We start from the raw sequence: 15709 nt of genomic DNA on the forward strand, positions 1-15709 counted from the left end.
CAACAAATTCGTATGTAATCGTATTCTATACCATCTAAAAAGTATTGTGATCGTAATCTATCTCATCAGAAATGTAGTCATGGAAAATTTTGAATTACTGTTAATCTACCAAATCATCATCATCAATTAACGTCCGCTTTCCATGCTAGCATGGGTTGGACGATTTGACTGAGGTCTGGCAAACCAGACTCCAATCTGATCTGGCAGAGTTTCTACAGCTTGATGCCCTACCTAACGCCAACCAGCTGTAGAAACTCTGCCAGATCAGATTGGAGTCTGGTTCGCCAGACCTCAGTCAAATATACATATATATATATATGTACAAATGATAAGAAGACAAAGAAAATTGTTTAACACATTGTGGCTGGGCAGTAAAAACAATTCCCCTGGTACTGAAATTCGTGTGATGGGTGAAAAGTTATTTGACCAGCGACTTCGGAAAATGGGAGAAACTATTAAATAGATAACTTGACATTTGCTCAGGAATTAAACAATGAAGATATTTATGTTTGTGGTGGCGAAGTTATGTGATCTGCAGTAGAGTAGACTAAATCGCCTCCCACCAAGCAGACCAACTTCGTAGCCTTAGAGTAAATAGGCAAGGGAAGAGAGATGCAAAAACAAAAAAAAAATGAGAACTATATATATATATAAAGCTGAAGTTGTCTGTGTATGGCAGGTTTGGTAGCCTTCAAATAACACTATCTCCTCTGAGATCCTGCAGCGCAAGTTGGCCAAACTTGAGAGTTTGATAAAAGAAGGCTTACTCTCCATTCCATAAAGGAAAAAATTAAAATCGGACCATGTTAACACCAAAAATTATTTACATCACAAAGGTACTTTTTCTCTATGAAAATCCCTATTTTTTACGATTTTTTGACTGCTGTGTCGTCATTTTTCGGTGTATTTCAACAAGAAAAATGTTCACTTAAAGAGGATAACAAGCTACATAATGCAAAATTTTTACATTTCAAAAATTCCAATATATACTGCTAGTATATATATAAAGAGCTATGTGTAATGACTGTATGACCCAAGGTATTTGTAATCAGTCTCCCCTCTACAGGCCACCAATGTCATCCAAGTGAAGGCCAAAAGCCAATGCAGCTTGGCACCAGTGATGTTGCAGCTCATTTCTACAGGTGAGTGAACTGGACCACCATGAAATAAAGTGTCTTGCTCAAGAACACAACACACAGCCTGGTCCAGGAATTGAACTCACTACTTAATGATTGTGAACCCAGCATTCTAACCACTGAGCTATGTGCATCTCTCTCTCCCTCTTTCTCTGTGTGTATACATACATACATATATATGAATGTATATACAGGAGGCAGTTGACAAAGCCAGCTTCTATATATGGCTGAAATGAGAAGACCCAGAATAGATTTTCCTATTTTTAATTCCAATATTTATAGCTTGTACTTAACATTAAGGTTTTTAATATAAATTACTTAATGAGTATAAGACTTTATTTAGATGTATATTAAATAAATAAATTAATTAATTAATAATTTAGGCGCAGGAGTGGCTGTGTGGTGAGAAACTTGTTAACTAACCACATGGTTCCGGGTTCAGTCTGGTATATGTGTGTGTTTGTGTTTGTTCCCCTAACATTGTTTGACAACTGATGCTGGTGTGTTTATGTCCCCATTATTTAATGATGTGTAACTGTTCTTAGAATCATGTCTATTTAAAACAAAACTGAAGGGTCTCAGTTGGGGATTGATAAATATAAAAAAGTCAATAAGGCGCAGGAGTGGCTGTGTGGTAAGTAGCTTGGTTACCAACCACACAGTTCCGGGTTCAGTCCCACTGCGTGGCACCTTCGACAAGTGTCTTCTGCTATAGCTTCAGGCCGACCAAAGCCTTGTGAGTGGATTTGGTAGACAGAAACTGAAAGAAGCCCGTCGTATATATATATATAGGAGTGGCTGTGTGGTAAGTAGCTTGCTTACCAACCACACAGTTCCAGTTTCAGTCCCACTGCGTGGCTCCTTGGGCAAGTGTCTTCTATAGCCTCGGGAAGTCAAAGCCTCATGAGTGGATTTTGTAGACGGAAACTGAAAGAAGCCTGTCGTATATATATATATATGTGTGTGTTTGTCTCCCCAACATTGCTTGACAACCGATGCTGAAGTGTTTACGTCCACGTTACTTAGCGGTTCGGCAAAAGAGACCAATAGGATAAGTACTAGACTTACAAAGAATAAGTCCTGGGGTCGATTTGCTTGACTAAAAGACGGTGCTCCAGCATGGCCGCAGTCAAACGACTGAAGCAAGTAAAAGAGAAAGAGAAAGGGTTACATTCTCTCTATAGATTAGTATAAAGGAGCTAATTTTGAATTCCCATATACAAAGTAAACAATCAGGTGGGGTTGGTTGTATTTAACAGGAAAAAAGTAACCAAATAAGGGAGTATGGAATGTTAAATATTGGGGACTAAAATTAATATCAAACTATCCATAATCAATACAGCTTAGATATTAGTATGAAAGAAATCATCATCATCATTTACTGTCCGTTTTCCATGCTAGCATGTGTTGGATGGTTCGACTGGGCTATGGGAAGCCAGGAGGCTGCACCAGGCTCCAGTCTGATCTGGCATTGTTTCTACAGCTGGATGCCCTTCCTAACGCCAACGACTCCGTGAGTGAAGTGGGTGTTTTTTAGTGCTACCGGCACAGGGGCTGCATGAGGCTGGCAAACAGCCCCGATTTGTTGATGCTTTTATGTGTCACCGACATGGACGGCGCTGGCATCTTCCATGTTCGGGTGGAAGGAGACTGGAATAGGGTAACCATTGACATAATGAACTATTGGGAAAATGTATACCCCTCAATGGTCGACTGTGGTCCAGAGCAGATGGCTATATGGAGAGAGATCAGGATGGAAAGTGCTGCCAAAATTGCCAGAAGACAATGGAGGCAGTCTTCTGGTACAACATACCGTCCAGGTTAGGGCAAACCGAAGAGTCTGCCTCGAAAAGAGCCATATTCTAGTGAAAAGGGAGACATCTCAGCATGGTGTCTGTACAGTTCGAAGACGAGGTGTGGGTGAAGACCCTGAATGCTTGTGTAGGGCATTGGCCATAAATTTATAACAGACGGACTATAGACAGGAACCTCACAGCAGGCTACTTAGTGAGTTGCTCTGCAGAGAAGGGACTTCCGATCTTTTCCGTTTGACCGGCAGTTTTTTCTAGCAGTGTCATATGAAATTGTCACCCATAATTATGACCCTACTATGGATCTATTGCATTTCAATCTCTTTTAGGGTTAGGGGTGGGGGGAAGGGTATCTTTTTCTTCCGAAATGTAAATAAACCCAATCTGTTTCTTAAACGAGGGACATATTCATACGGCACAGAATGTTTTCACCTTAGTAGACGTCATTGATTGGTTGAAATTGAAGAAAAAAAACAACAAATATCTTACAAACTATAGAATTTTCTCAATAAAGCCAAGAGAAAAAGATGTTTTATAAACACATTCTACCAGTATACGAAGTTTAGAACTGTTTAGTTACGTGGAAATTAATTTAGAAAACTGCCGGTCAAACCGAAAAGATCCTAGAATATACAAATATACTTTGTTAAATTAATCTGGTGAGAATTTAAAAAAAACTTGAAGATGGAGTTATTGACAGAAAGGGACAAAGTTAAAAAAACACCGGAACGTATCCAACGAGTCAGTAGCGCTCTCTATTGGAGAATTGAGGAAATACAATCATATCAAGGGACACAACTTCTAAAAGACATCAACCACGAGGCCAAAGTAGCTAATTAGGGAAGTTAATTAGGGAGGTTAATTACCGATCACCGAGTCGCTGTTTATTTCTGAATACGGTAAGTTGACACAGATTTACTTTAAGGCTGTAATAGTGTTGATAATACTACTAATAATAAGGTAAATAATAGAATTCTGTGAACCTCTCGATGTTACAGTAATTATTTTTCCAAGCGGGAACCTGACAATAATTAGGAAAATATATTTGTTCGTCTTAATTTCCAAACTGAAATGTTGATCTGTTGTTTATAAAATACTATGACCGACTGATATATGTGATATAAAGTAAATTAGTTGGTATAAATGAATGTAATGTGGCATAATTAATTAGTAAAATGAGAAGAAACCGATTGAAGAATTCCACATTAATTAATTCTGACCTGTTGTTAATTAGGCATTGATAAAACGGTAAGTTGATGAAGATTTGCTTTAAGGTTATATTAATAATCGTAATGGTGGTTTAAAATTTCGGCCCAGGGCGAGCGGGAGTCGATGACACGGGCCCCAGAATTTCCTGAAAGGAATGAACGGCAAAGTCAACCTCGGCTGTATTTGAACCCAAGACTTACTGTCGGGATCGACTCTGGGATCTTTTCGGTTTGAACGGCAGTTTTTAAAAACATTTTCCACGTAACTAAACACTTTTAAACTTCGTATACTTGTAGAATGTGTTTATAAAACATCTTTTTCTCTTGGCTTTCTTGAGAAAATTCTATGGTTTGTAAGATATTTGTTGGTTTTTTTTCTTCAATTTCTGCAATTTCAACCAATCAATGACGGTTATTGAGGTGAAAACATTCTGCCGTATGAACATGTCCCTCGTTTATAAACAGATTGGGTTTATTTACATTTCTGAAGAAAAAGATACCCTTCCCCTCACCCCTAACCCTAAAAGAGATTGAAATGCAATAGATCGATACTTGGGTCATAATTATGGGTAACAATTTCATATGACGCCGCTAGAAAAAACTGCCGTTCAAACCGAAAATATCCCCCAAGACTTACTGTGGAGATGGACTCTCTGTTTCATTTTTTTCAGTGTGAGTAAAAATAATAATAATCTTTGGTACTTTAGGCACAAGTCCTGAAATTTGGTAGAAGGGCGTAAGTCGATTCCATGGACCCCAGTACTGTTCTTATTTTATTGATCTCGAAAGGCAAAGTCGACCTCGGCGGACTTTGAAGTGTTAGAGTAAAGACGGACGAAATGCTGTTAAGCATTTTGTGCAGTATGCTAATGATTCTGCCAGTAAATAATGGAATTCTGTGAACCCTTCGAAGTTACTGCAATCTGTGAAAATGCATAGAAAGATTGAAAAAATATGCTCGCTTGTCTTAGATATAAAAAAAGGGATTTTCCTGAAAGGTATGAGGAAGGTAGGCGTAGGGCCGAACTAAGCCTTGTGAGTGGATTTCATAGACAGAAACTGAAAGAAGCCCTTTGTATATGTGTGTGTGTGTGTGTATATATATATATATGTATTTGTGTGTGTGTGTATGTTTTTGTGTCTGTGTTTGTCTCCCCAACATTGCTTGACAACCGATGCTGGTGTGTTTACGTGCCCGTAACTTAGCGGTTCAGCAAAAGCAACGAATAGAATAAGTACTAGGCTTCCAAACAATAAGTCCTGGGTCGATTTGCTTGACTGTATGGCGGTGCTCCAGCATGGTCACAGTCAAGTGTCTGAAACAAGTAAAAGAGTAAAAGTTGTGTAGGTATGCCAGTCTTTCAATGCTTCAATGAACTCCGACCCTTGCGAACATTGACATTAAACGGATGACAGTATTGATGTTGTAAAATTTGCAATGTTGAATTATTATGTCACTTAACTATTCTCTTTATCTCACTGTTTCTTTTCCTCTTTCAGAATATCAGATCATGTTGACATAAAAGAAATCTTGTCGTTCAGATGTGATTTCGATATTTTTATCAACTTTCATCAACTAAAGGAAGACAATATATTTATAAGGAGCCTTCATCAATACATCAACCTTTTTATATTGATATAATCTATGACAAACAACGGCAAAATATTTTTCTTGTCTTCACTGTCTGGAATGTAGAGGAGGTGATTGCTTTACAAGTTTGGATAACTTTACGAAGGACCTGACAGTTTTCACCTGCTAATTCAGATATTAAGTAAGATCACAGCTGAAAAACATAGCATTAAATTATTCCCTGACAATACTAACTGAACTGAACACAAACATATTCATAGAAAAGAGAAAAAAACAATATCTTTGTGATATATATGACAAACTATTCTCTCAGAATGAATAATTTAATAAAATCTAAAAATCCTGATACCAGTGAGAAATCATATTCCTGTGATGTCTGTGGAAAATCATTCTCTCGAAGAACTCACTTGACCATTCACAGATGTATTCATAATGGTGAAAAGCCATATCAGTGTGATATCTGTGGTAATTCATTCTCTTGTAATAGTCAATTGACTAATCATAAACGTATTCATACTGGAGAGAAGCCATATCAGTGTGATATTTGTGGTAAATCATTTTCTGAAACTTGCAATTTAACTGTTCATAAGCGTACACATACAGGAGAGAGGCCATATCATTGTGATATCTGTGGCAAATCATTCACTGCAAACAGTCATTTTACTAAACACAAGCGCGTTCATACAGGAGAGAAACCCTATCGTTGTGATATTTGTGGAAAATTATTTTCTCAGAGAAGTCACTTGTCTGTTCACAAACGTACACATACAGGAGAGAAGCCATATCAGTGTGATATCTGCGGTAATTCATTCTTTTGTAATAGTCAGTTGACTACTCATAGACGTATTCATACTGGTGAAAAACCGTATGCCTGCGATTTATGTGATAAATCATTTTCTCAAATTAATGCTTTAACTAGACACAAACGTGTTCATAATGGTGAGAAGCCATATCATTGTGATATCTGTGGTAAATCATTATCTGCAAACGGTAACTTGTCGATTCACAAACGCATTCATACTGGGGAAAAACCATATCACTGTGATATCTGTGGTAAATCATTTTCTGAAAATAGCACTTTAACTAAACACAAGCGTGTTCATACAGGAGAGAAACCATATCGTTGTGATATCTGTGGCAAGTCTTTTTCTCTCAATAGCGCTTTAACTAGTCACAAACATATTCACACAGGTGAGAAACCATATCGCTGTGATATCTGTGGTAAATCATTTTCTGAAAATAGCACTTTAACTATTCACAAGCGTATTCATACAGGTGAGAAGCCATATCAATGTATTATCTGCGGTAAATCATTTTCAGAAAATGGTCTCTTGACTAGACACAGACGTATTCATACTGGGGAAAAACCATATCAGTGTGATATCTGTGGTAAATCATTCTCACGAAAATTCCACTTAAGTAGACATATGAGTATACACACACAAGTGTGACTGTATAAGTATTAAAATTTGTTACAACATGCCTAAAATTACTTCTAGTTTTTCTGCAAAGAGACAGGGATTTTTTTTATCTCTTCAAATTTCATGGTATCAACTTCAATTTCATCAATGTCAACATCAAATTCAACTAAGACTTTGATTTCTGAAGATGGTCATGCTGGAGTTTTGAGGAATTTGTTATGAGAGAATAAAGAAATGAGAATAAGGAATAAAAACTGAATTAAACTGAAGTTGGTTTTGTCTATGTACTTTCATCATTGTCGTCATTTTCATCATCATCATCCTTCAGCGATAGCTTTTCTTTATATGCTGTCAGGGGTGGGACGGTTTGATATGAGCTGGCATGCTGCACCAGGTTCCAGTCCGATTTGTTTGGGTTTCTTTGGATGTATTCTCCTAATATTAACCAGTTTACAGTTTATGCTGTGTGCTTTATATCATCATCATCATCATTTAACATCCGCCTTCCAAGCTAGCATGGGTTGGACGATTTGACTGAGGACTGGTGAACGAAATGGCTGCACCAGGCTCCTTTCTGATCTGGCAGAGTTTTGACAGCTGGATGCTTTTCCTAACAACAACCACCCCGAGAGTGTAGTGGGTGCTTTTATGTGTCACCGGCATGAGGAACAGTCAGGCAGTACTGGCAACGGCCACGCTCAAATGGTTTTAGCTCAAAAGAGAGCATAGGATTGGTTAAAATTCAAAAAATTAAACTACGTTAAACAAACAAATTACAATTTTCTCAAGAAAGCCAAGAGAAAAAGATGTTTTATTTTGACACATTCTACCAGTATACAAAATTTTAAAGTGTTTAGTTAACTAGAAATTGTCTGCCGTTCAAAAGGAAAGGATCCAATTTATGTGCTGGAAAAGGAGTAGACTTTATTAAAATAATCTGGTGTAAATTTGGAAAAACTCCAAAGTAATTTATTGACAGAATGGGACAAAGAAATTCACTGGAGCGGAAAAAGGAGTAGACATTATCAAAATAATCTGGTGAATGGGACAAAGAAAATCACTGGAGCGAAAAAAGGAGTAGACATTATCAAAATAATCTGGTGAATGGGACAAAGAAAATCACTGGAGCGAAAAAAGGAGTAGACATTATCAAAATAATCTGGTGAATGGGACAAAGAAAATCACTGGAGCGAAAAAAGTAGTAGACATTATCAAAATAATCTGGTGAATGGGACAAAGAAAATCACTGGAGCGGAACCAACAACTCAGCAGAGCCACCTATTGGAGAATTGAAGAAATACAATCATACGAAGGGAAGTAACTTCTACAACACAGTGAACCTCTCGATGTTACAGTAATTATTTTTCGAAGCGGGAACCTGACAATAATTAGGTAAATATATTTCTTCGGCTTAATTAATGACTTCCAAATTGAAATGTTGATTTGATGCTTATAAAATACTATGACCGACTGATACATGTGATATGACTGAAATTAATTGGTAAAGTGAGAATAAAACAGTGTAATTAATTAGTAAAATGTGAGGAGTCCGATTGAAGAATTCCACATTAATATATGTTATCCTGTTGTTAATGAGGCATTGATAAAACGGTAAGTTGATAAAGATTTACTCTAATGTTATATTAATAATAGTAATGATGATGATGATTTTAAAACTGGCCCAGGGTCAGCAATCTTTCATACGAGAGATAAGTCGATTGCATGGGTCCCGGTTTTTTCCCGAAAGAGATGAAAGACAAAGTCGATCTCATCCGTATTTGAACTCAGGACTTTCCGCCGAGGTTGGCTTTGTATTTCATTCCATTCCGTGTGAAGAAAATAGTAATGATGATGATGATAATAGTAATCATTTGATAATTAAAACAATAACCTTTTGTGCTTTTGACCTGAAAATTGGCGGGAGGGCATAAGTGAATTACATATACCCTAGTACTTGATTGCTTCTTATTTTTTCTACCTGGAAATGATGAAAGGGGACCTTGATGTGATTTGAACTTTGAGAGTAATGATGCGATCTTTTCACTTTCACCGGCAGATTTTTAAAAAAATTTCTATGTAACTAAAACATTTAAAACTTCGTATACTGGTAGAATGTACTTAAATGTTTTTCTCTTGGCTTTCTTGAGAAAATTCTGCATTTTGTAACATATTTGTTTAATTTCTTGCATTTCGGTAATTTCAACCAATTAATGACGTCTATTGAGGTGAAAACGATTTCTGGCGGCGTTATATGAAAATGTCCCTGTTACATATTATATATTCGTTTAAGAAACAGATTGGGTTTATTTACATTTCTGAAGAAAAAAAAAGATACCCTTCCCATATTGAAATGCAATAGATCGATACTAGGATCATAATTATAGGTGGACACTAAATAGGGAACGATTTTGTTATCCAGCTCTGATTACGAGTGACCCCTCAGTTTATGGCCACAGGGTATCTTTTTTTTCATAAAAAACAGACATTTTCATATGACACCGCCAGTAAATGTTACGGCAGAAATCGTTTTCACCTCAATAGATGTCTTTGATTGGTTGAAATTGCCGAAATGCAAGAAATTAAACAACAAATATGTTACAAACTACAGAATTTTCTCAAGAAAGCCAAGAGAAAAAGATATTTTATAAACACATTCTACAAGTATATGAAGTTTAAAATTTTTTAGTTACATAGAAATTATTTTAAAAATCTGCCGGTCAAAGCAAAAAGATCCTAATGATGTGTAGGGCACTGCCCATGGGCTCATCGTAGACAGCATGAAGACAGGGACCTTCACTGCTGGATAGCTAGCGAGCTGGTCCAGAAGAGGGAATTCCGGTCGGGCAACATGAAGTCTTAAATCAAACATTTTTCTGAAAGGTAAAGGTGAAGTGTGTAGTAAACTTGTGTGGGTATACCAATGTTTCAATGCCTCAATGAACTCTGACCCCTGTAAACATTGACATTAAATGGCTGACAGTGTTCATGTTGTAATATTTACAATGTTGAATTACTATGTCACTTAACTATCCTCTTTATCTTACTGTTTCTTTTTCTATTTCAGAATATCACATCATGATGACATGAAAGAAATTACTTCGTTCAGATATGCCTTTGATATTTTTATCATCTAAAGGATGACGATATTTTTATAAGGAGCATTCATCTATACATCAACGTTTCTATATAAATATAATCTATGACAAACAACAGCAGAATATTTTTCTTGTCTGGAATGTAGAGGAGGTGATTGCTTTACAAGTTTGGATAACTTTACAAACGAGTTGACAGTTTTCACCTGTTGATTTAGGTATTAAGTAAGATCACAGAAGAAAGAAAGATTTACATTAAATTATTCTTTGAAAAAATTAATGCAAATGGACACAAACATATTCATAGAAAAGAAAAAAACAATATTAATGTGATATATATGACAAATTATCCTGTCATAATGAATAATTTAACTGAACCTAAAAACCCTGATACAAGAGAGAAACCATATTTCTGTGATGTCTGTGGAAAAACATTCTCTCGAAGGAGTCACTTGACTATTCACAAGCGTATTCATACAGGAGAGAAGCCACATCATTGTGGTATCTGTGGTAAAACATTCTCTCAAAGTAATGGCTTAACTAAACACTGGAGCGTTCACACAGGAGAGAAACCATATCATTGTGATATCTGTGGTAAATCATTCTCTGAAAATGGCACTTTCACTAAACACAGGCGCATTCATACAGGAGAGAAGCCGTTTCATTGTAATATCTGTGGTGAATCATTTTCTCTAAAGAGCATTTTAACTCGACATAAACGTATTCATACAGGAGAAAAGCCATATCATTGTGATATCTGTGGTAAAACATTCTCTCAAAGTTATGACTTAACTAAACATCGGCGCGTTCACACTGGAGAGAAACCATTTCATTGTGATATTGTGGTAAATCATTCTCTCGTAGTAGCCACTTGTCTGGTCATAAACTCATTCATACAGGAGAGAAACCTCATCATTGTGATATCTGTGGTAAATCATTCTCTGAAAATGGCACTTTAACTAAACACAAACGCATTCATACAGGAGAGAAGCCATTTCATTGTGATATCTGTGGTAAATCATTCATTGGAAGTGGTAACTTGACTGTACATAAACGTGTTCACACAGGAGAGAAACCATATCATTGTGATACCTGTGGTAAATCATTCATTGGAAGTGGTAACTTGACTGTCCATAAACGTGTTCATACAGGAGAGAAGCCATATCATTGTGATATCTGTGGTAAATCATTCACTGTAAAAGGTGATTTGACTCGACACAAGCGTATTCATACAGGCGAGAAGCCATATCATTGTGATGACTGGTAATTTATTTTCTTGTTATAGTGAATTGACTAAACTTAAACGTATTTATAGTGGGGAAAAGCCATATCTGTGGCAAATCATTTGCTGAAAATAGCCATTTAATTATTCACAAACGTGTTCATACAGGAGAGAAGCCATATCATTGTGATATCTGTGGTAAATCATTCTCTTGCAGTAGTCAATTGTGTAGACATAAACGCATTCATACAGGGGAAAAACCATATCATTGTGATATCTGTGGTAAATCATTCTCTGAAAGTGGTGTCCTAACTAAACACCAGTGCAGGATAGAAACCATATCATTGTGATATCTGTGGTAAATCAATCTCATACAATGGTGACTTGACTAATTATAAGCATATTCATACTGGGGAAAAAAATATCACTGTGATATCTATGGTCAATCTTTCTCTCAAAAACGCCATTTATGTACACATGTGAGTATTCACACAAAAGTGCAACCATTCAGTATTAATCTTTATTACAACAATTATGGCTATTTTTTTCTGCTGAAAGACAGGGCTATTTTTATCTCTTCAGATATGATGTTATCAACTTCAATTTCAATAATGTCAACATCAAATTCATGAATGTCATGTATATATATGGAAGTGTATCAACAATGTCTTTGATTTCTGAAGATGATTGCTCTGGATTTTTGAGCAATTTGTTTTGAGAGAATAAAGAAATGGGAATAATGAATAAAAGGTTACACTGAAGTTGATTTTGTCTATGTGTTTTCATCATTGTCGCTGTTATCATCATCATCCTTTAGTGAAAATTTTTTTCTTTACTGGCATGGGTGGCACAGTGTGACATTAGCTGGCAAACCATGATGCTGCACTAGGTTCCAGTCTGATTTGTTTGGGTTTCTTTGGATGTATTCTCCTAATAGAGTTTATGCTGTGTACTTCAAATATATGTGTGCCTATGCACTCACACACACATGTGTATGTATATATATATATATATATATATATATATATATATATATATATATGTATATATATCATCATCATCCAATGAAAAAATATATATTTACAATGATACCGAGGGGAAGGGGTTCCGCCACACTTTTTCCAAGCAAAAATAAGGAGTTTGCAGCACATTGCGATGTCAGGGTACTTGATTCCATGAAAAAAATCTGAGTTTTTTTGTTTGTCTTTATGAAAATATCAAAATTTACCCAAAATCCTTCTGGACTCCAAATTCTCCGAAAAAAATTGTGACAACAAATTCGTATGTAATCATAATCTATACCATCTAAAAAGTATTATCATCATAATCTACCACATCAGTCATGGAAAATTTTGAATTTCCGTTAATCTACCAAATCATCATCATCATTTAACGTCCGCTTTCCATGCTAGCATGGGTTGGACGATTTGTTTGAGGTCTGGCAAACCAGACTCCAATCTGATCTGGCAGAGTTTTTACAGCTTGATGCCCTTCCTAACGCCAACCAGCTGTAGAAACTCTGCCAGATCAGATTGGAGTCTGGTTCGCCAGACCTCAGTCAAATATATATATATATATATATGTACAAATGATGAGAAGACAAAGAAAACTGTTTAACACATCGTGACAGGGCAGTAAAAGCAGTTCCTCTGGTACTAAAATTCGTGTGATGGGTGAAAAGTTATTTGACCATTGGCGACGGAAAATGGGAGAAACTATTAAATAGATAACTTGACACTTGCTCAGGAATTAAACAATGAAGATATTTATGTTTGTGGTGGCGAAGTTATGTGATCTGCAGTAGAGTAGACTAAATCGCCTCCCACCAAGCAGACCAACTTCGTGGCCTTAGAGTGTGTAGGCAAGGGAAGAGAGATGCAAAAACAAAAAAAAAATGAGAATTATATATATATATAAGGCTGAAGTTGTCTGTGTATGGCAGGTTTGGTAACCTTCAAATAACACTATCTCCTCCAAGACCCTGCAGCGCAATTTGACCAAACTTGAGAGTATGATAGAAGAAGGCTTGCTCTTCCTTCCTTAGAAGAAAAAATTCAAATCGGACCATGTTAACACCAAAAATTATTTACATCACAAAGGTGCTTTTTCTCTATGAAAATCCCTATTTTTTACGATTTTTTGACTGCTGTGTCGTCATTTTTCGGTGTATTTCAACCAGAAAAATGTTCAATTAAAGAGGATAACAAGCTACATAATGCAAAATTTTACTTTTCAAAAATTCCAATTCTAAAGGGTCGAAAAGAAAACAAGCCCGAGCAACGCTGGGCTATACTGCTAGTATATATATAAAGGGCAATGTGTAAAGACTCCCTTCAGTCATTAATGACCATGGTATTGCATCTAGGAAGTTCACCTCAAAGGCACAACTCCAGGCAAGGTTCTTTTCACGGAAGACCAGCTGTTGCCCATGCACACCAGTCTCCCCTCTCATCATCATCATCATTGTTCGACCGTGGTCGAGACAATGGAATTTACCATGTTACGCCAGACTTCACGGTCCATCATGGCATTACGGAGGTCCTGTTGCTTGATGCCTGCATCCCTGGAGATTACATCAGGGTAGGAGAGTGTGCGCCCTCTGGTATTGTGAGTAGATGTCTTCCAGAGGAGAAGGGTAGAAATTGCCTCGTTTTCCGCTCTACAACAATGTCCAGCAAACTGGACTCTCCTACCTTTCACAAGAGATGACACAGGTGGTAGTTTCCTATATATTTGCATTTTGGTTGGATGGTGCCTCCACGAGAGATTTTGAGCTCTCATAAGGAGGCGAGTGTAGGTTCCATCCAACCGCCTCTCAAGCTTCTTTGATAACGTCCAGGTTTCTGAGCCATATAGTAGAATTGGTTCGACTGTGACTTTGAAGATTTCAAGTTTGAAGTCTCTACTTAGATTTGATGACCAGATCTTATGCATGTCATTACAGGCTGACCAGGCCATACCCTTTCTAGTTAGAAAGTCTTTCCCAGATGATGATATGTATGACCCAAGGTATTTGTAATCAGTCTCCCCTCTACAGGCCACCAATGTCATCCAAGTGAAGGCCAAAAGCTAATACAGCTTGGCACCAGTGATGTTGCAGTTCATTTCTAAAGGTGAGTGAAATGGACCACCATGAAATAAAGTGTCTTGCTCAAGAACACAACACAGCCTGGTCCAGGAATCAAAATGACTACATGATTGTGAACCCAGCATTCTAACCACTGAGCTATGTGCATCTCTCTCTCTCTTTCTCTGTGTGTATACATACATACATATATATGAATGTATATACAGGAGGCAGTTGACAAAGCCAGCTTCTATATATGGCTGAAATGAGAAGACCCAGAATAGATTTTCCTATTTTTAATTCCAATATTTATAGATTGTACTTAACATTAAGGTTTTTAATATAAATTACTTAATGAGTATAAGACTTTATTTAGATGTATATTAAATAAATAAATTAATTAATTAATAATTTCGCCGCAGGAGTGGCTGTGTGGTAAGTAGCTTGTTAACTAACCACATGGTTCCGGGTTCAGGCCCACTGCGTGGCACCTTGGGCAAGTGTCTTCTGCTATAGCCTCGGGCCGACCAAAGCCTTGTGAGTGGATTTGGTAGACGGAAACTGAAAGAAGCCCGTCGTATATGTGTATATATATGTATATGCATGTTTGTGTTTGTTCCCCTAACATTGTTTGACAACCGGCAAAAGAGACCGATAGGATAAGTACTAGGCTTACAAAGAATAAGTCCTGGGGTCGATTTTCTCGACTAAAAGGCGGTGCTCCAGCATGGCCGCAGTCAAATGACTGAAACAAGTAAAAGAGAAAGAGAAATGGTTACATTCTCTCTATAGATTAGTATAAAGGAACTAATTTTGAATTCCCATATACAAAGTAAACAATCAGGTGGGGTTGGTTGTATTTAACAGGAAAAAAGTAACCAAATAAGGGAGTATGGAATTTTAAATATTGGGGACTAAAATTAATATGAAACTATCCATAATCAATACAACTTAGATATTAGTATGAAAGAAATCATCATCACCATTTACTGTCCGTTTTCCATGCTAGCATGTGTTGGATGGTTCGACTGGGCTATGGGAAGCCTGGAGGCTGCACCAGGCTCCAGTCTGATCTGGCAGTGTTTCTACAGCTGGATGCCCGTCCTAACGCCAACGACTCCGCGAGTGAAGTGGGTGTTTTTTAGTGCTACCGGCACAGGG

At 36.9% G+C, this 15709-nt stretch overlaps 3 protein-coding genes across 4 annotated transcripts in view; all 3 read left to right on the forward strand.

Annotated features, from left to right (window-relative positions):
- LOC115225501 (zinc finger protein 678-like) overlaps positions 1-11585 on the forward strand; it is a 65960-nt gene extending 54375 nt beyond the window's left edge. The window contains exons 1-3 of one of the 2 annotated variants that reach the window (XM_029796456.2): positions 3713-3846; positions 5656-6937; positions 11327-11585. In XM_029796456.2, the coding sequence (XP_029652316.2) occupies positions 6040-6937; positions 11327-11526 (1098 nt within the window). In that variant the 5' untranslated portion in view covers positions 3713-3846; positions 5656-6039 and the 3' untranslated portion in view covers positions 11527-11585. Of the gene's footprint in view, positions 1-3712; positions 3847-5655; positions 6938-11326 lie in introns of those variants that run through there. The other variant, XM_036514397.1, reaches the window with a different exon arrangement.
- Positions 1-15709, forward strand: part of LOC115225502 (E3 ubiquitin-protein ligase MIB2-like) — a 233569-nt gene that overhangs the window by 122561 nt on the left and 95299 nt on the right. The window lies entirely within an intron of this gene.
- The window catches only part of LOC118768065 (zinc finger protein 91-like), a 65127-nt gene that overhangs the window by 41494 nt on the left and 7924 nt on the right, over positions 1-15709 (forward strand). The window contains exon 11 of the mRNA XM_036513855.1: positions 11596-11721. Within this exon, the coding sequence (XP_036369748.1) occupies positions 11596-11721 (126 nt within the window). The remainder of the gene's footprint in view (positions 1-11595; positions 11722-15709) is intronic.

The sequence above is a fragment of the Octopus sinensis genome, linkage group LG27 (genome assembly GCF_006345805.1).
Source record: "Octopus sinensis linkage group LG27, ASM634580v1, whole genome shotgun sequence".
NCBI lineage: Eukaryota > Metazoa > Mollusca > Cephalopoda > Octopoda > Octopodidae > Octopus > Octopus sinensis.